The sequence below is a fragment of the Pituophis catenifer genome, unplaced genomic scaffold, assembly GCF_029215685.1.
Source record: "Pituophis catenifer annectens isolate HBS135680 unplaced genomic scaffold, rPitCat1.0.hap2 SCAF_1, whole genome shotgun sequence".
Taxonomy (NCBI): domain Eukaryota; kingdom Metazoa; phylum Chordata; class Lepidosauria; order Squamata; family Colubridae; genus Pituophis; species Pituophis catenifer.
In genome coordinates, this window is record NW_027256881.1 from 129,025,815 (window position 1) to 129,047,870 (window position 22,056).

Sequence of the window (22,056 nt, forward strand, 5' to 3'; positions counted from 1 at the left end):
GGGGGCAAGACTGGCAGTAAAACTGAAGACTGAATGAAAAAGGAAGAAAATGGTACTGGTAAACCAGTACAATCAGTAGCATAGGGGATAGACAAGTATATTGAAAATGGAAAGCAATGCATTGGAAAGAATGGTGTGGGATTTTAATTTTTATCTATCCATCTAGGCAGCATTTTTGGAGGAGGATTGCTAACTGAAAGGAAATAAGGACTGAAAGAAAATAAGTGGCCACAAACCACCCAGTTGCTTTCTGTGCTTAAGACAGGATCAGAATCCAGGTCCCCCTTTCAGGTTCCAGTACCTTAACTACTAGATCAAAGTGGTAATAAGGAAAAGTCCAGGACTTCATGGTATAAATTTGGAAAGCTCTTTGCTGGAAAGAATTTGTATTGGAGATCAACTGACTGAAGTTTTTGTAAAACAGTTATCAAGTTTCTTTCTCCCCCCCCCCCCATCTTTGCAATCTTTATTGAGATCTTTAAAAGGAAATATTTGCGGGACCGCCTTCTGCCGCCAATAGCCTCCCACCGACCAGTACGCTCCCACAGAGAGGGACTCCTCAGGGTGCCGTCAGCCAGGCAATGTCGGCTGGCGACCCCCAGGGGGAGGGCCTTCTCTGTGGCAGCTCCTGCCCTCTGGAACGATTTGCCCCCGGAGATACAAAGGATATCGGATCTCCGGGTCTTTCGCCGTGCCCTGAAAACTTTTCTTTTCCATCAAGCAGGGCTGGCGTGAAATCCCCCCCCCCTTTTTTTTAGTCTTTTTTAGTTTTTTAGCTTTTAAATTGTCAATGGGTTTTAATTCGAATTGTTTTAAATTTGGGCCAAAGTTATTTAATTCTTTTAATAATTTTAAATTTTGTATTGGTATGTGTTTTAGTTCTGGCTGTGCACCGCCCTGAGTCCACTAGGAGAAGGGCGGTATACAAATTGAATAAAATAAAAAATAAATAAACAAACAAACAAACAAACAAACAAACAAACATTTAAAACCCTGGGATGGAGACCTCATTCGCTGTGTTTGTGCCAGGCCAGACACAACCCTGCACTTTTCTGGTTGAATTCCTGCCTGCTGCTGTAGCTGTTTGGAGGTAGGATGCCTGCTATCCTCTGCCTTTGGCCATGGAATCTGCAGCTGGTAGCAATTGCTGCAGATGTTTGGCGGGCAACAAATTGACCTGGGCTGGGTTTAAAATGGGTGCCACTTCTCCTGAGTTTACGAGTTCTTCCCAGTGTTTCTTTTCGTGGCTTTCTTCCCACCCTTCCCACCCAAAATATGGGTGCTATCTAGGAAGGAACGGGGCCGTCGCAACTGACTGCAAAGCAGAAAGCTTTGGCAAGAGATCTGCTTTTCAAACCTAGCACCTCATGAGGACTAGGAGCAAGCAGGACACCACTTCTTTTTATGATCAAGCTTGTGGTTTTTTTTTAAACTCTGTAATTCAGTGCAAAAAAAAAAAAGGAAGAACAGGCATTTATAATTTATATATAAGAACAGTTCTAAGAACAGCTATCAAGTTTCTTGAAATGCTTCATTCAAGGAATTGCAAAGGCTTTCAGTCCTATTGTAAGATACAGGTTTGCTAAAAACTGTGTGACGTTTTGTGAAGAATTTGTTTTCTCTTTCGCAGATCAAGTCACGGCAATCTCTTCTTTGTTTCGCTACTGGATTACAGATATCCTTCCTGGAAAGGAGGACAGGAAATGAGCTGAATGAGAATCTCCATCTGTACAGAGCTAAAATCTAAACCTCTGAATTAAATCTGAAAATATTTGGGGAGAAATATGTCTTTGAACAGAATACAGGTTCACAGAGACACTATTAATTCTTTTATTTTATTTTTTGGCTGGGGTTTTGTTTGTTTGTTTGTTTGTTTGTTTGTTTGTGACTGGCTGAATCTGCAAGGGCCTTTCATGTTTAGTGCACCCAGAGATCTCAGACAATGGCCTCAGGGAAGTCCATCTCACTTTTTCTTTCAAGAAATTTGGAGTGGCCACCTTACAAGCCAGCAAGTTCCAGCATTGATTTAAGATGTTGGCTAACAACATGGACCGCAAGAGCTGTGACTTGGACTAGAGAAGCCTGATGTTCTTTTTCTCAGCTTAATTCACTTTGAACAAAGCTCAGAAACTCTTTTGATTGATCGGTCCACGGGCAAGCTGAGAAACTTCGGAGACCAATTTACAGGCAGCAGAGAGAAACATACTGTCTGGTGTGCAAAGACAGGAAAACTTGAGAAGATTGGCTTTCCTCATCATATCTCTGCTGTTGTTTTTTAAAATACTCACTGTAGGAGCAGAATAAAAGGTGAATCTTTTTTCTTGTATTCTTTATTTGAGTTGGGATGATGGGATGATAAACTGTATAGGCTTCGTTTTGAGTTACGGCATAGTCAGTTTTTGGCAGACGTTTTTTTTTTATGTCATGGAAATATTTGGGGTATTCTAGATGGGTATCTCCATTAGTTCTTAGAACTGCAGCCTTCACCGAACAACTCAAATTATTAACTCAAATGTTTATTATGGTTTCCAAGAGAGAAATCTAGAGGGAACAGCTTTTCTAATACCTGCACAAGAGCAGCTTCTCTTGCCAAAATGTGCCCTTTATATAAATTTTAAAGATACTAGAGAGAACAGGATCCCTAAGGGACATCAAAATAAATTATTCAGAGAAACTATGCAGAATAAATATTATTCCTTAAGCTCCATTTGTAAGCATAGACTCCAAACCCAGCTTCCTTGTGTTTCTGCCTCTGCAGTCTGTACAGAAGAAAATCTGCTCCTGAGTACAGTGTGAGGTCATTAATTTTTGACCAAAATATGTATTTTTAACATATAATAAATCCCATACTAGCACGCCTGTCTTCTATTTGGCTTGCCTGCGTAGCAAAAATGGAGAATGTTCTCCCAAAGTTGCTGAGTCTCGGCCCCCTAAGAAGCATACATAATGCTTATTTCAATAGTTTCTGAAGGACTGCAGAGGAACTCTTATCTTTGACACTGCGTATCTGACTGTTTACTATTTAATTCTACTATCCTCAGAAATACCCACCTATCTCTTAATACTCTAAATACAGTGGCTTCTGTAAGTTGTATGTTTTTATTATGCATTCACATTACGCCTGCAAAATGTATGCTATTTCTCCTTTCTCTTCTGCATCTTCAGTATAACCTAGCTTGTTATGATCAGCTCCTCTTCTTTTTTTAAGAATGCAATTCATTCTCTGAAACTGTTTTGTTAATACAGGAAGTCCTCCATTTACAACCATTCATTTAGTGACTATTCAAAGGTACAACGAAACTGGAAAAAAAAGTGGATTATGACCATTTTTCACACTTAACAGCCGTTGTAGGATCCACATGGTCATATGATCAAAATGCAGACATTTGACAACTGACTCATATTTATGACGGTTGCAGTGTCCCAGAGTCATGTGATCATCTTTTCCGATCTTCTGACAAGCAAAGTCAATGGGGAAGCCAGATTCACTTAACAACAAGTTAGTGTTACTAACTTAACCACTGAAGTGATTCACTTAACAACTGTGGCAACAAAGGTTGTAAAGTAGGACAAAACTCAATAATTGTCTCTCTTTGCAGTTGTCTTATTCAGACATTGACACATTCAAAGATTCAGGTAACAGATAATGGCAGTCAGGATATTATATTTCCATTCAACCAACTTTGAAAATGAGTTGATGAAGAACAGAAAAACAGACTACGTACATGGCATGTCTGTCATGTTCCATGATACCTAATGCAAAAGATTCTCAGATGATTATATTCATAAGTAGAAGTGGTTATCAGCTCTATTTCATTGTACTAAAATTTCAAAATAAGGCAACCATTAGAAAACAGGAAACTCTTTTGTGCTTGTGAGGATAGATTTTTCTTTTCTTTTCTTTTCTTTTCTTTTCTTTTCTTTTCTTTTCTTTTCTTTTCTTTTTTGGAAGGATCATAACATCTTCATTTTGCATCATTGGCATTAGCAACAAATGTCATTTAATAAAGAATAATCTTATTTAAAAGAAATCAAGTGAGATTTGAGATTCCTGGTAAGTAAAGCAATGTTGCCCCTGATTTTAGCATTCTGGTTTTGTTTTGTTTTTTTGCAGGAAGATTTTCTGAAACCAGAGGAATAAGGAATGCAGAGTGTGGATTGGGAATATTTAGTTTAGTTGAGTATTAGTGACAGCGTCAGAGTGGAAGCATATTGCGCTACAAAGGAAAGGAGGTCATGGAGGAAAAGTGACAGGATTTGGCCTTGATCATTGTCAAGACCGCGAGATACATATTAGATCAGGGGTGTCAAACTGGCGGCCCGCAGGCCGGATGCATCACGTGCAGGCCACGCCCACCCCAGCTCCGCGAAGGCAAAAGATGTCGTGATATATCACGGGGCATCAATGTGACATGGCGAGTTTGACAGCCGTGTATTAGATGAAGAATACTGAGAGAATTCTCCCTGCCTAAAATAAGCCATTGCTGCATGCACTTCAGTCAGCAAGCGAAAGCGAGAAAAGCCACTTCTGTAGTGTAGCCAGCTTAAGACTTCCATCAAACCAACATTACCCAGACTATATTTATGAAAGGAATTTAGGCTTGTTAACCAGTCTCCTTGCATAATGTATCTTCAGCTGAATATGCAGATGCAATGGATGTTACTCCCATGAACCATGCACAATTATGTCATTCACTCCAGTACCTTTGCTCATTTTCATGTCCTAAAAGAATCCTAATGGGATGAAAAAGAAAAGAAAAACTCACTCTTATTTATGCACCCATCCTCTGGAATGTGGTGCCACTGAAGATAAGATCCATTCCCACCAGGGGTGGGTTCTAAATTTTTTTACTACCGGTTCTGTGGGGGTGGCTTATTTTGTGGGTGTGGCTTGATGGTCATGTGACAATTCTTTAGGATTTAGCAGAGGTACTGATCTACCAGGCTTTTAACTGCTTGCAGAGCTGTACCTATCTACCCATTTATTTTTTCAGGCACCAGTCTACACATGTATTTTTGCAGGCACTGATCTACTAGTGTATTTTTGCAGGCATTGGTCTACCCATTATTTTTTCAGGCACCGGTCTACTCATGTATTTTTGCAGGCACTGATCTACTCATGTATTTTTGCAGGCATTGGTCTACCCATTATTTTTTCAGGCACTGGTCTACTCATGTATTTTTGCAGGCACTAGTCTATCTATTTATTTTTGCAGGCATCAGTCTACTCATTTGTTTTCTTTTAACACTGATCAGCTGTAGGCAGCCCTTTGAAGCCCTGCAGCAAGAGTTTAAACAGTTTTTTTCCCTCTAGCCATCAGCTGGGACTCAGGAGGCAGCAATAGATTGAGGGTGGGGCCAAATAAAAGGTAAGAATAATGCGGGGGGGTAGAACCGGTTCGGTGACGTCATATCATCACCGCTACCGGCTCAGCGGAACTGGGAGGAACCGGGATGAACCAACCACTGGTTCCCACCCTCTTGACCTTCCATAAGAGCCTCTAAACCTGGCTCTGCCAATTGGCCTGGGACCCCTATGGGGGGGGGGCATATCATTCTGGAGGTGGATAATGGGCTGCTTGTACTTTGCTCCCTTCCTTGCCATCTTCATTCGTTTTAATATTTACGATCGTAACATTTTAAAGCTTTATTTTTCTATTTTTCCTCTGATGTAAGATGGGTGGTATATAAATTTATATATATGAGATGAGATGGGTGGTATATCAATTTAATATATTTATACACCACCCATAAATAAATTTAATAAATAAATATTGAGCCGCAGGTTAAACTAGATGATCTACTTCAACAAACTTGCAAATATGCTTAATCCACTTGCTCAGTCTCATTTGCTGACTATTCAGTTAGCGTCATCCCCAGGAAGTCTAGTTCTCATACAGATATAAAGGGGTTGGTTTGTAAAACTGCACAGGAACTATACTATTCTGTCCTATAATGCAATCAATGCTCTATTGTTATAGACTTCTGTACCATTTTATATTTCCAGTCTTTAAAAGATGAGCAATAAAAAAAACAAAACTACTTTGATCTGGCAGTTAAGCACCAGGCTAGAAACTGGGAGACCGTGAGTTCTAGTCCTGTTTTAAGCATGGATCACCTTGAGGCAGTCACTCGCTGGATCACCTTGAGGCAGTCACTCGCTCCCAGCCAACTCACAGGGTTATTGTTATTGTGGGGTAAATAGGAGGATTATATATGTTTGCCGCCTTGAGTTATTTATAACAATAATAAAGGCATGATTTTAAAAAAATTATGAGTAAAGTTATCATAGGAACTAAGGATTGAAGCGAAATTTAGAGATGGATTATTCCAACCTCTTCTCCAGCATAGTACTAGACTGCTAAAGCATCCAGCCTCTTAGTTTAATTACTTCCCAAGTCAGCCTGTTCCACTGTTGCCAGCTCTGACCATTGGGAAATTCTTCTTGATGTTCACCTGAAATCTTGCTCCTGGCCATAAGAGCTCATGAGAACTCACATCTTCAGGAGCCGTTTATCTTTGGTACAGCGGTTAAAGTTCAGTTTTGCAGGCTAACTCTGCCCACCGCCTGGAATTTATTCCTGATGGCGCTCAAGGTTTTCTCAGCCTTCCAATCTTCCAGGTTTGGTAAAACGAGGACTCAGATTGTTGGGGGCAATAGGCAAATAATGCTTCTGCATTGTAAATTACCTTGAAACTGCTGAAAAATGCTATGGGGTGGTATATAAGCTTAACTACTATTGCTATTGGTTATCTCTCCATACCTGGCAACAGAAGGGTCTTCCATAAACAGGATTCTTTATGTGGGAAAAGCTGGACTCTTTTCTCTAATCTATTTTTTCATATCACATAATAAAATTAGGGATGGGCAGATTAAATCATTCTGTTTTGTATTATTTTTAAACATACCTTTATGCTATATGCATTTACCCCAAAAGATAGACTTTCCTTTAAACATTCCTTTAAAATGAGCCGTATTTATGTATTTCTTTTAACTGAGAACTGCTTTACTAAATTTAAGAAGTGTGTTATCCAGAAGATATTACTCCATTCCACAAAGTTGTCAGAGAAGTGAAATAGGTTAATTTGAAAAATGAACAAAATAAATCTTTGCAGCATTCCTAGCAAAAAAAAATACTATGAAAAAAACATGATTGTGCAATCGGCTCGTTTAAGTATTTGAATTTTGTTTATCACAGACTTTTAATCAACCAACATATTGGAAAAAATGAGAAAGAGAAGCCAGTTGAGGTCAGTGTTGCCTGATAGCTTTATAAATTACCTGTAACATGAAATAAACTTGTTCACCAATCAAAGTTGGGCGCCTCTAGACAAGAAGAAATGAAAACACTCTGCGGAATAAAAATGCCAACTGGTTTGTGTTTGGCTTTAAAAATAGGGCAGTTTTTGAAAGGAAGAAAATTAAAGAAATGCAGAGTTAACTGGAGTATAAGCAGCAATGTTAGGCTGCAGTACCTGAAGGATAAAGGATAAAGTACATGAAGGAGACATCCAGTACATGGAAGAGACATGCAGAAAGATGTTTATGTATGTGAGTATAAAAGAATTGTGATTATAGTAGTAAAATTTAATACAAACCAAGAAAAAGAGAAGAGAAAGAAGTGCAAGAAAAAAGAAGAGGGAAATGCAATACAATAAAGATATGTGTGTGTGTATGTGTGTGTGTTTAAGAGACTTCCAACCTTCACAAGTATAAGCAAATTTAGTGACTTCACCCCTTCTAAGATTACCAACATTTATCTCTTCATTTCATATAATGTCTCTTATCTATAAACAAATCCATAAGAAAGCATCTTTTTAGTCCTTGTGTCACCAGAAATTCCATGAAGGGTTGTCAGAAATAACAACACCTCCTGTTTTAGCCTTGATCAAATAAACCAACTTTACTTCCTTTTACTTCTAACAGTCTTAATTTTTAGTTCATTCAAATATTGTTGTAGGATTTGATTTCTGATCATTTTTTCTTCAGCCCATTGCACAAAGTTCTTCAAGGCCCCAATAAGCCTCTTTTGTAAAATCAATAGGAGTAAAATATTTAGGTCTCTCTTTTGGTTTGTCATTTGTGTTTGTTTCCCTTTTAAATTTTAAAACCTCAGCCAGGTTTTTTTATAGATCCAGTGATATGGATTAAATTGTAAATGTGCTTTAGATTACAGATTGATAAATATATTTACTGATATCCATAGTAAAATACAAAAATAGCATTGATATGAGTGGGAATATGGAAACCTAGATAAATTCTATAAAAATACTTTGATAGCTTACTAAATAATAAGACAAAAGCCACACAAGGTTGGCTGACAGACATACAGATTGTAGTTGTTTTGTTTTAATATACGGTAGAAAACTGAAACCAGGTTCATATCTGAATCCTACACATTATAAGGAAAACCATTATTCCATTTTACTAGTAAATAGCTTTTAAAAATTTGGGACGCTATTCAATTAAATGCAAGATTGCAAATTGACAGCTATATATTAATTTTTTTTTCAATTGCATTAAGCTAAGCATGTTGCAAGAGTTTTCATTTATTTTAGAATAGAATAGAATGGAAGGGACCTTGGAGGTCTTCTAGTCCAACCCCCTGCCCAGGCAGGAAACCCTACACCACTTCAGACAAATGGTTATCCAACATCATCTTAAAAATTTCCAGTGTTGGAGCATTTACCACTTCTGCAGGCAAGTTATTCCACTTATTAATTGTTCTAACTGTCAGGAAATTTCTTCTTAGTTCTAAGTTGCTTCTGTCCTTGATTAGTTTCCATCCATTGCTTCTTGTTCTACCCTCAGGTGCTTTGGAGAATAGTTTGACTCCCTCTTCTTTGTGGCAACCCCTGAGTTATTGGAACACTGCTATCATGTCTCCCCTAATCCTTCTTTTCATTAAACTAGACATACCCAGTTCCTGCAACCGTTCTTCATATGTTTTAGCCTTGAGTCCCCTAATCATCTTTGTTGCTCTTCTCTGCACTCTTTCTAGAGTCTCAACATCTTTTTTACATCATGGAGACCAAAACTGAATGCAATATTCCAAGTGTGGCCTTACCAAGGCATTATAAAGTGGTATTAACACTTCACGTGATCTTGATTCTATCCCTCTGTTTATGCAGCCCAGAACTGTGTTGGCTTTTTTGGCAGCTGCTGCACATTGCTGGCTCATATCCAAATGGTTGTCCACTAGGACTCCAAGATCCCTCTCACAGTTACCACTATTGAGCAAAGTACCACATTTTTTCACTGTTGAATTTCATTTTGTTAGATAGCACCCAATGTTCAAGTCTGTCAAAATTCTTCTGTATCTTGAGCCTATCTTCTGGAGTGTTGGCTATTCCTGCCAGCTTGGTGTCATCTGCAAATTTGATGAGTTCCCCATCTATCTCTTCGTCCAGGTCATTGATGAAGATGTTGAAGAGTACTGGGGCCTAAAACAGAGCCTTGAGGTACTCCACTGCATACTTCCCTTCATGTAGATGCAGTTCCGTTGAGTGTGGTTGGTCAGCCAGTTACAAATCCATCTGGTGGTGATGCTGTCTAACCCACATTTTTCTACTTTATCTAGTAGTAGGTTATGGTCTACTTTATCAAATGCTTTACTGAAGTCCAAGTAAATTATATTGACAGCATTCCTCTGGTCCACTAATTTTGCTGCTTAGCCCTTTCATATTTTGCTAACAAAAGAAATAAAGTTATATTCATAACAACAATTGTAATATTTGATTACCTAAATTATTCTAACCAAGTAAAAGCACAAATTCTTCCTTGGAACTACATGTCATCATCAAACTCAGTTTTTAAATATTGGCAACTTGAACTAATGTGGACATCAACTCTCAGAATTCCCCAGCCAGCAATTCTGAGAATTGAAGTTTGAATGTATCTTAAAAGTTGCTGAAATTGAGAAACTGTTAGGAAATTGTTATTGCCCACCTGGTTGATCAGGAAATATATAAACCAACATTGTGTGTTTGTAGCTAAAAGTATTATGTAGCTTTAAAAACAGTGTTGCATCATCATGCATCCTGATTGGCTGAGCTCTGTAGCCAATGTATTTAAGGAAAGCTGAATTATGGTTTGTGTGGACACAACACCATTTTACCTGCTGATATGCTGTAACACTATATTTGATCTCTCTGCATGATCATTGCTTGATCATGGCTATTTATTGCTTTTCTATTATTTATTGACTGTCTTTATATTGAACTTTGTTCCTGAATGAAACTGAAGAAGATCTGTTTTATTGTATTTTTCTACAACTATAAGAAGACTTTATATTGGAAAATATCCCTGGACTGATCTTTATGTCACTTTATATGTGTATGACTTGGAATGGTTTTGGACTATGATTTTGCTTTTTCCCTAAAAGTAAAATATTATCAAAACCCAGTTTGTTTGTATGTTAACTGTTATTATCCACAATCATTCTCAGTTGCTTTCGTGCGTAACCTCAAAGGGTACTCTGCTCAATAACCCACAACATCGATTGTGAGCCAAGAATATCCTTAACAGAAACTGTGAGCTAGCTGATTCTGACTGATATCAAGAAGTTGAGCCAGATAGGGTCTCCTTAGTATTTGGATGGGATAACACCAGGAAATCTAGTTGGCTAGACTAAACAATGGAAGAATTTTCAGAGAAACAGAAAGAGGAACCATTTTTCTATTACTGCCAAGAAAGCTACATCAAAATAAATTCACTAGAAGTTGAGGTTGGCTTTAAAGACTTTTTTTTTTTTACTATTTTTCAAATAAAAACACAGGTCAATAGAAATTATGTATTTTTGAGTCACACGCCTATATCCAGAACTTTTAATTTTAGAGGGTAGAGGCATGAACAGCTTTTCAAAATATTATTCAGATTTTTAAAAAGCCTCTTCCATTTACATGAATGAAATAGCCCAAACATTCAATAATGCAAAACAACAGAATACATTTTCTTTAAATCACTATTAAATAAAGACTCATTTAATATTAATAAATTAAGCACATAGTATTATCCTTTAGATGTCTAATAGTCACAAAGCTAGTTGGATGATCCAGCACTCGCTCTCAACACTAGGAATCCCATCCAATATTCAGATGAAGATTAAACTATTTGCCATATCTGCTCATTCCTTTCTGATGAGAAGAACGGGAAAAATTTTTTTGCAGGTCAAACAAAATCAATGCTGCTTCAGGAGTTCCAACCACTATTACCTGAGCTAACTTTTCCTAATGCATGTCCTTACTCTTGCTCAAAAACAGCCATTTCCCAAAGTATATTTAAGGGGCACAAAATAGGTTGCAGAAGAATCAAGGAAATACTACAAAAGAGTACCCAGATATATTTTTGTGAAAACAAAAGTTTTAAAAGCCAGTAGGAACCATCCAATGATAGATAGCACTAGCACTTAGATTTATGTACTGCTTCACTGTGCTTCACAGCCCTCTCTAAGCAGTTTACAGAGTCAGCATATTGACGCCAACAATTTGGGTCCTCATTTTACTGACCTCGGAAGGCTGAGTCAACTTTGAGTTGGTCAGGATCAAACTGCTGGCAGTTGGCAGAATTAGCCTGCAATACTACACTTTAACCACTGCACCACCACGACTCAGTCGCTTGGACTGAATTACTTGCAAGCAGTGTTCCCAAACAGGATTCTCCCAAATCAGTATAGAGTCAGGTGTAGCTTAAATGCTAAGTGCAAATATGGCCTTGGTCTGGTCCAGCCAGGCTATCCTTATGAGCTTTTCAGAAGGTTCTTCATATTAGTTTATCAGAACCGTGGGATGGTTAAACCAGCAAACATAAACACAAGCTGTCACTTACTTTCTTCATTTCAACTCTGTTCCATAAAACAGCTCTGGCATCATAACATCTTCTTACGACATATCCATTGTACTGCTCTTAACAGCATTTGGATTCTCTTCTCTGGCCTGTTTCTCTTTCTAACAACTGGGTAACACGTAGTAAGAAAAGAACCTACTGTATTGCTCACATGTATGCTTGTTTAAGGTTTCCTTTTTTGTGTATTTTTTTTAAACCGGCAAACGCAGAAAACCATCTTTCCAATTAATTGCAGTTTTCCAGGCTGCAGTGTTTCATTCTGCAGCACAGCAAAGCAAACTCTTAAATGTTTAGATAAGTGCGTTGTAAATTGTTTTGCCTTCTGCTCAGCAAATTGAGTAGAATCTGTACAGGAAGGGCCTTTGCAGTTAGAAATGAATAGATAAGTACACAAATCTCCTGAAAGGACTAAAGAACGAAAACAGCTTGAAAGGTATTCTCTGGCAAGTCAGGTTCCGGCCAAGTTAATAAAGGATGACTATCAGCCTCCCATCCTTTCCAGCCTTAGCCTACAGATTCAAGTTAGACTTCAAAAGCTTTTGAAAGCTGAAGATCTTACTCTGAATGCTGCAGCCTTGGAAATGCCTGCCCTTTGCTCCATATGGGAAATTTTTCTTGGGTATGGTTTTGAGCAGATAGTTGCGTTTAGCTCGGGGAAGAGAGGTGGGAGTGTTCTCATTTGAAAGCCCCTGGTCATTTAAAAGATAGAAATATTATGTAATAACTAGGCAGGGCCTTTTGCTCAGCACCATATTACACTATATGGTTAACCTTTTGGTCCCAGGTTCCCAAAGCGTGCACGTGCATACGCAAATGCACACACGTGTGCCCGAACTCCCAAAATGCAATGTGAGCACCCTAGACCCCCTGCGCCACATTTTGGGCCTGGAAAGCCACCTGCACCAACCTGGAAGCCAAAACGGGGTGCGGGGGCGCAACGTGAGGCCTCCCCATGCCTTGTTTTGGGCCTGGAAAGCCTCCTGCACCAACCTGCACCCCCTCCGTGCATTGCCACGTCGCCTGTGCATGTGCATGCACGTCCCCTCATGCACCCCGCCCTCCATGCATTCGGACCTGAAGACCAGCTGGCTGGCAGGAGATGCGCGCTCATGCACAATGGAGCTGGCCTGGGACGACGGCTGACATACCCACAGAGAGGGCTCTGCGTGCCACCTGTGGCACGCGTGCCATAGGTTCACCATCATGGCACTATACTGTACATAAATTCCATTACATCAGACCATCCCACTCAATCAGGCAGGAGAGGCATGTTGCAGATCCCGTCGGTTAAGGAACTCTAAGTGGCAGGTACCAGGGAGAGACCCTGCTCTGCAATTGCCCCCACCCTGAGGAATATTTTGCCCCCCAGAAATGAGGCAGCCCCTACTCTCCTGGCCTTCTGGAAAGGTGTGACAACATGGCTTTGCAGCCTCGCATCAGGAGCCCCAAGGAACAGTGGGGCTGTCTAGTGCCCTGAGAGCCCTCCCTACAATGTTGAACTGATTTTAATAGTGTTTAAATCATTCTTGCCTCTTTCTAAATGTTTAACTTTTATATATACTAGTTTTGTATTTTGACATTTTACTGTACACCGCCCAGATTCTCTCTTTGAAGGAGATTAATGGTTCAAAAATGAAAAAAATATACATAAGTACATGTAGTCCTTGAGTTACGACCACAATTGGGCCCAAAATTTATGTTTCTAAGCGAAACATTTGTTAAGTGAGTTTGCCCCATTCTACAACTTTTCTTGCCACCGTTGTTAAGTGAATCATTGCATTTGTTCAGTTAATTAAGTGAATCTGGATTCCCCATTGACTTCGCTTGTCAGAAGGTTGCAAAAATAGATCGCATGATTCTCCGGGACACTGCAACCGTCATGAGTCAGTTGCCCAAGCAGCTCAATTTTGATCACGTGACCACGGGGATGCTGCAACAGTCGTAAGTGTGAAAAACGATCATAAGTCACTTTTTTCAGGGACGTAACTTTGAACAGTCACTAAACGAACTTTTGTAAGTCAAGAACAACCTGCAAGCAAGCAAGCAAATAATGATGTTGTAAGGTTCTTGCAGGGCAAGAATGGAAGAAAATCCTCTAAAAGAGGCCAGTCCTTAATTCTGCTCATATGTAACTTCTGGAATTTGCTTCAACATGGTTTAGAAATGAGTAAACCATGTTTGGATGCTTTCAAAAATAAATCAGTGAAGATGGGATTGTTGATGGTTGCTGCATCAAGAGACTTAGGTTCATAAGTATAAACTATAAGGTTGATTTTTTTTCCCCTCTCATTTTCTTTTCATGATTAGTTTGTATTTTTAATTCGTTTGGAATTATCCTTTTTCTCATTGTTTTAAGACGTTTTCAAAGTTTAAATAGGGTTGCCAGGTCTGCTTCCCAAAAATAGCGGACAAGCGGGGGGGGGGGGTTAAGTAGTAAAAAAATAAAAAAAAATTACAATTAAATTATATATTTTCTTACAAACATTTTAACACGTATTAAAATAATCACTTCAAAACTTTATTTAAAATTCAAAACATCAAATATATTATAATAATATGTAAAATATTAAATTACATTTTACTTTGCTGTCGTGTGTATTTTTTATTTGACTGCGCAGCTTTGATCAATTCTTTGTGTTTAAGGAATAATTCTTTAATTTCAGTACAACGTTGAGAAATATTAAAAAATATACAAAGTTCACTTCGAACTGATACAAGCAGTCGGTTATATTCATCAGTCCACAAATTTCCCATGATGCTGAAAATTCGTTCAACGTTTGCATTTGATACCGGAATTGATGCACAATACTGGAACAGTTTCAGTAAACTCGGAGCTGGCTCTTTCTTGAAAAAGTACGTCCACTTATCAAGGGATGAATCGCCCTGCAGATGAACATAAACTTCTTCTAAGGCAGAAATTTCATCGAAGAGAGAGTTGGGTGGAAGTTCTTCTCGCCATGGTGATAATAACCAGATGTTCGTCATTTCTTCTAAAGTTGGAGAATTATTGCGATCAATTAGATTGAAACAATTTAGCATCTCATGTACTGAATTGGTGAAATTATACCACTTTTCTAGGTACACAATGGCTCTTTGATACACGTTGATGGCTTCTTTCTTGAACTTTTGCATGGCACTCTCAGGAAAATGTTTTTTACGTAAGGCAAATAAAACTTTCATTCCAAAAAACTGCTCATTGTATTTTTTTTACAAAGAATCACGCAGCTTACACATGATAATGTGAAGATCACATGCAAGAATTTTCTTGCTTTCCAGCTTCAGTAGGGTGTCTTGCATTATTGACATGAAGAAGTGCGTGAAATATAAATACAATTCTGAAATTGTTGGATCATCGTCCTTTGCGAGTTCATTTTCCTGATCCGAAATAAGGTTCCAGATAACCTTATGGCACTCATCAGATCCAAGAGAAATAAAATACGATTTTAGAGGTATCCAGTTTAAAAGAAGTCTTTCGACCGCTTTAAACAAACTTAACCAACGTGTTGGAACATGGCGCAAAACTTCATGGAATTCTGACTCGCAAAACTCAAAAAATGATTTCAACTCTTCTCATTTCTTCGCAGAATTCGAAAATTCGGCAAAAACCTTCAGCACTACATTTTCGATATCAAAAGATAACTGCTTTAATGCATTTTTTGCGCTGTTATGTAAAATGTGATTATTGCAATGAGCATTCGATCTTTGTCTCATTCTAACTTATGAAAAAAAAGACAAAACGCGATTCTCCTATCCTTATTCTCTTAGACTGTACAGCTTTAGAGTATGTACCGTTTCATCATAAAGCTTTTGAATAAAAAAAATGTCCACTATTTTGTGAAAAAAAATAGTGAACATAATGTGAAAAAGTGGACTGTCTGCTCAAATAGTGGACACCTGGCAACCCTAAGTTTAAATCTTGTTTTGTTAATTGTAAATACACATACACACACGCACAGACACAGAGAGAGAGATTTAGAAAAATAAAATAAATTTTAAAAAATTCGGAAACTTGGGATTCATAGCATTAGTGGCATTCAGGGAGAGGATGGCCAAATAGCAGGACAGCCTAATTGTACCTCAGCCCAATTGTTGTATCATTTAAGAGCTGCCCCCCCCTCCACTACTTTCCTGTTGTATGATAAATAAGAGCTAAACAATGGCAGTTGGGAGGAGCTAGAAGAAAGAGAACTACAGAAATACAATGTTCTTTTCCTTACTGTGCAGCAGAAATGAGAGGCTGGTTTTTGACTGTCAGAAATGTGGAAAGGGGCATTGCCTGGCCCATGAACTGGTCAGCAACTTTGCAGGGTCTTGCCCCTCATTTAGTGACTCAGTGGTAGCATACTTTGAATACAGATGGCTGACGTTCTTTGGAAATAAAAAATCTAATGAAAGTCATTTCTACCCATTAAAAGTATTTTTAATCTTGGATGCATGTTGAAAAGTCCATACATAATATTCCATTTTCAAGCATTAAATTCTCACAGCAATATCTTCTTATTGTGAATGTACCTAAATCACAGAACATATGACACATGCCCTAGTCTGTTTTCCTGACTCTATCTATATACTATTGAAATTCTCTTTTCACAATCTTTAACTGGATAAAACAGTGCATAATAGGGCAACAATTTTGAACCCAAGGTTCCTCAAATGTACTAAGTTACAGAATGTGTCCAAAATCCAAGACTCGTTATTCCCAAGGGAATGAGATTTGGAAATGTTATGTTTCTGTTTGCTGCTGCACTCATGAGATCTTCCTTTTCAACGTTCTGTGACAGTTTCCCAGCCAGTCTCACAATCCCTTTCTTCCTCCCTGACCCAGCAGCAGTCAGTAACCTGCCTGCTGGAAAGAAAAGGGAAGGGGAAGGAAGGGAGGGAGGGAAGGAAGGAAAGGAAAGGAGGGAGGAACCCCCGCACACCCTTCCCGGCCCTTGCCACAGGCAATCTCAATGGGAAGCCAGCAAAAAGTCACACCTACTCCCACTGCTTTTTTGCACACCTGTGGCCATTCTGTTTCTCTATTTCAGTAAGGAAATAACTTGAAATGATGCCCCAATGCGGCAGGGGGTTGTCTAATTCTGTTTTTCTAAATGCATTTAGAATAATATTTTTGACAGCCATGGTTTTAATCCTCAATTAAATACAAGGTATAGTTCTATAAATTTCACACAGGGATGCTCTTCAGGGAAAATACAAGTTTCATCTATAACAGTGATGGCCAACTTTTTCGGCACCGAGTGCCCAAACCGGAACATGCATGCGAGTGTGCATGTGCGTGTGCCAGAGTGCAGGAAACCCAAAAACCAGCTGGCTGGTGTGCATGCTCATGCCAGCCACTTGGTCTTCGGGTTTCCAGCATGCGCATGCGTGCCAGCCAGCTGGTCTTTGGGTTTCCGCCTGGAGACCAGCTGACCGGCATACATTCACAGGCTGGACCAGAAGAGCAGCTGGTGATGGTACATGTGCCCACAGAGAGGGCTCTGCGTGCCACCTCTGGCACGTGTGCCATAGGTTCGCCATCACAGATCCAGAAGAATGAAAAATCCTGAGAAACGAGAGTTGACTCTGTAATAAAATATTCTATATTCTATATAAAATATAGACTATAAATTCTGAAATTTAATTTAATTTAATTTAATTTCCAATTTATATACCGCCCTTCTCCCTGAGGACTCAGGGCGGTGTACAGCCAAGATAAAAAACATAGAATACAAATATTAAAACATTTAAAAATATATATAAATTTTGGCCCGAAAGTTAAGAATCACAAACTAATTAAAAGAATTTAAAAATTTCTTCTAAGCCAACCCGCTTGCTGAAAAAGATAGGTTTTCAGGGAACGACGGAAGGCATTGAGGTCATGGATTCTTCTTATCTCCGGGGGCAACTGATTCCAGAGGGTGGGAGCCCCCACAGAGAAGGCCCTCCCCCTGGGGGCCACCAGCCTACATTGTTTGGCTGATGGCACCCTGAGGAGGCCCTCTCTGTGGGAGCGCACGGGTCGATGGGAGGTCGTCGGTAGCAGCAGGCGGTCTCGGAGATAGCTAGGCCCTATGCCATGGAGCGCTTTAAAGGTGATAACCAACACCTTGAAGCGCACCCGGAAGACCACCGGGAGCCAGTGCAGCTCATGCAGGAGCGGTGTTACATGGGAGCGCCATGTTGCTCCCATCACTACCCGCGCTGCTGCATTCTGGACCAGCTGGAGCCTCCAGGTGCTCTTCAAGGGGAGCCCCATGTAGAGAGCGTTGCAGGAGTCAAGGCGAGAGGTGACGAGGGCGTGAGTGACTGTGCACAAGGAATCCCGATCAAGAAAGGGCCGCAACTGGCGAATCAGGCGAACCTGATAAAAGGTCCCCCTGGTAGCAGCCGTCAGATGTTCCTCCAAAGACAGCTGCCTATCCAGGAGGACTCCCAGATTGCGAGCCCTTTCAGTGGGGGCCAAAGACTCGCCCCCAATAGTCAGCGATGGAGTCAACTGACTATATCGGGATGCCGGGAGCCACAGCCACTCAGTCTTGGAAGGGTTGAGCCTGAGCCTGTTCCTCCCCATCCAGATCCGCACAGCCTCCAGGCACTGGGACATCACTTCAAGGGCATTGTTGGGGTGGCCTGGGGTGGAGATGTACAGCTGGGTGTCATCAGCGTACTGGTGGTATCTCACCCCAAAGCCACGGATAATCTCGCCCAGCAGCTTCACATAAATATTGACACAAGAATAGACCAGGTACCAAGGGATGATGACATGAAGGGTCACTTATAAACTCTGTTTCCCCAAAGAACCGGGTAGATGAGAAAAGAACAATTGTACAAAAACCAACTACAATGCAATCTATGCTACAATCTATGCTAAACATATGCTTTAGTCGGAAAACTGACTAAAATAAACCCAGCTGCAATTAGAGCCTTCTAGCCACTCCTATTTCTCCTGCAGCTGCAAAATGCTCACACTTTACAATTAATGGACTTTGCCTCAGATTCTTTTTTTCATGTACTTATTAAGCACCAACTGCATCTTGCAAAACTATCACTTTCAGAGGTGATATACACACACACACACAAAAGGAACTTGCGTGAGGTAAGGCACTTAGAACAATCATTCCTTTGAAACAGAATGATTCTCAACTGAGAATAGGCCAGGATATGTAGCCTGTCATCTCCAAGATGAATATCATGAAACATGCTAATGGATAAGGCTACAAAACTGAACAGAAATAAAATGGATGTTATTTCCTCGCCTCCCCCCCTCCTGCTCCCCCCCTCCCACCACCTTCCCAACCTTCCAGCCATTACTACTAATTGTTTTATGAAAGAGATCCTGGAAAAGTTCAAAACAGGAAAAGGCAGACAAGATCATTCTCACTTGACTTTTCTTTCCCCATTATCAGTAATTGGCCTTTAGGCTGGATATACTGTAGGCTCATTTAAAAAAAACAATAATAATAAAAATAATACAAGTATTCTTTTTATTTCTAGTGGTCTGCATTGCTTGTTACCTTATTCAACCCTATCTTGGGGTGGAGGGGTGGGGTGGCAAACTGATCTTGACTGATACTGAAAAGCTGAACAGTTTGGAGCCTCTCTAGATGAGAGACAAGAAATCACAGAACTGGGGTGTTAGCCCTCCTGGGTAAACCAGACAGGAAACACGACTAGTTGATGTCCCAAAGGTGCTTTTCCAGGAGGCAACTGGACTTTCTTGTTTTTTCTTTTGCAGATGTTTCGCTTCTCATCCAAGAAGCTTCTTCAGCTCTGACAGGATAGTGGGGAATGGAAGGATTTATATTCCTTGCAGACAGCTGGTCATTTGCATCCTTTTAGAGGGTAGCAAGCAATATCAATCCTTCCATTCCCCACTATCCTGACAGAGCTGAAGAAGCTTCTTGGATGAGAAGTGAAACATCTGCAAAAGACAAAACAAGAAAGTCCAGTTGCCTCCTGGAAAAGCACCTGTGGGACAACCATGACCTGGATGACTCAGAATCTCAACAGACAACTAGTTGATCTAACTCTACTTTACTGTATGGCTACATTAACTTGAAGGAACAAGCTTCCCATGGCCACTTTTTAGTGCTTGATCCATTAGGGTGGGTCTTTCCCAAGTTTCTTTCTTTGACCATTAAGCCAATGGGGGCTCCTGCCTCTCTTCTCTGATTGTTTCCTAGGCAGCATCACTTCCTCTTGTCCCCCAAGATCATCCACACATTCCATTACAGGTAGGCCAGACTGAGAATTTGGGGGAACAAATCCAAGTAGAAGGCAATGGCAAGCTGTTGCTCTAGTGTTGCCAAGGAAATAACTTGGATGATGATGATGATGATGATATCAATATAGAATACTTTATTTGATGAAGTTAAGTACCTTACAGTCCAATTAATTTTGGTCTCATAAATTGAAAAACATGTTTCTTCCAAATCAATATTATTTTTAAAAATGTTCTCTCTTTTCTGGATGATGTCTTGAAGTTGTCAAGGCACTTTAAAATAAAGACCCAATACTATCATCATAGGCCCCATGCCTGTTTCATCATGGTCTTCAGAATAGCTCAGGTAAGTCAGCCAAAAGAAAATCTATCAACTTATTAATTTTTAGCCATCCCACCACAGTCGCCGGCAATTTTGATTGCTATTCACATGATGTCTTTAAACTCAGGTTCCAGAAGGCACTTAACAAATGACCTACATTAAGCTGGTGTCCCTACCTGGGATGGTATTTGGACTTCAGCCAGGTATCCATTATATCACTGAACATTTAAGGAAAATGAATCACCTAGGCTACCTTTTTGTGCTGTAAATCTTTAAAAACGCATCAGGAAAGTTGTCTCAGAAAAAAAAAAGCAAAGAAAGTGAAGTTGTCGCCCTGAAGCTAAGAGAACAAAATGTTCTTTCTACCATCTTTTGAAAAGGAAAAAAAAAAGAGTTCTGTAACAAGGGCATAATCTGTAAATATTTCTAAGTCCTCCTGTTTTTACCGGATGGTGCTGAATTATGCCGGCTCTGTGTTGTGCCACTCTACCCTCTGATGATAAACAGCCATGCATCACAGCTTTGTGTTCTGCCTGCCACAGGCACAGTACTGCTAAATTAATAGTTAATTCAGAGAACTTGACTGTTATATTACTTTTGGAATTAGAAAATGAAAGCCTTGCTGTCATCTACCTTGAAGGGAAATAATGTAGTCTCCCCATGGATGATGAAATAATATCTTGGAATCGTTCCCATTAAAATCTGGGGCGCTTGCTTCCAAAATAAATGTGCATTTCCTATATGCCGCCCAGAGTCCTTGTAGGATAAAGGGTGGCGGTGACATAAATATTTCTACATATGTATGCATAAACAAATAAATATGCTGCCTATGACCCTGCCAAGTATCAGACTAGGCAATGCCTTCCAGGTATTATTGTTTTCGTTTATGTGCATCATTTCTTTATGTAGAAACAATTTGTAGTTTGCATAGTTAGCATTTAAGTATGACAGTGTCTTTTTTTTTTTTTTTTTGAAGGGGAAGGTTTAAAAACAGAATGAATGAATAAAAAATGAACACCGTCTTAAAAAATCTCATCACTTAGAATTAAATGCATATTCTATTTTATTTCTGTAACGTTCCAACAAAAATGTCTTCCATACACGGGTCATTGTTGTGATGCTTTCTGACTAAGTCAACATTCAAAATTTGGCTTGACAGATTTTTTTTAAATTTTTTTTTTAGTAAAATGAAACTAACCAGCATGGTTTAATTTAGCATATATGTTTTATGAGGGAGGACTAGTTTGGTGAAGTGGTTAAGATTCCAGAGGAAAAACAATTTAACTGGATTTGCCTTGGGCCAGCCATTCACAATCCGATTTACCTCACAGGGTAGGTATTATGAAGAAAATAAGGGGAAACACCACCTTGAATTTGTATATGTACATACATACATAGGAATAGAAATCTAATAAATTGATGTCTGAATTGCAGAGATTGCATTTATTCAAAAAACAAACAAACCTCAGCTTGCTGAACAAGAGTTGGTAATTGGAACTCACCGCTGATTTTCCTTGTAGCCCAAGAGAAGGGATCTTATCACAATGCAGGAGTTCAGTATAGGAAGAAATCCAGATCATTGGTCCATCTAAAATAAATCCTGTTACTTTTTGTACAACATTTGTTCTCTAGCCTGTCTGAACATGCAGACATGACTTCCCCTATTGATCCTTGGTGAGGCTG

General features: G+C 39.5%; 1 protein-coding gene across 1 annotated transcript in view; it reads left to right on the top strand.

Annotated features, from left to right (window-relative positions):
- ERICH1 (glutamate rich 1) overlaps positions 1-2,300 on the top strand; it is a 107,531-nt gene extending 105,231 nt beyond the window's left edge. Inside the window, exon 6 of the mRNA XM_070954979.1 lies at positions 1,631-2,300. Coding sequence (XP_070811080.1) covers positions 1,631-1,707 — 77 coding nt within the window. The 3' untranslated portion in view covers positions 1,708-2,300. The remainder of the gene's footprint in view (positions 1-1,630) is intronic.
- The last annotated feature ends 19,756 nt before the right edge of the window (positions 2,301-22,056 follow it).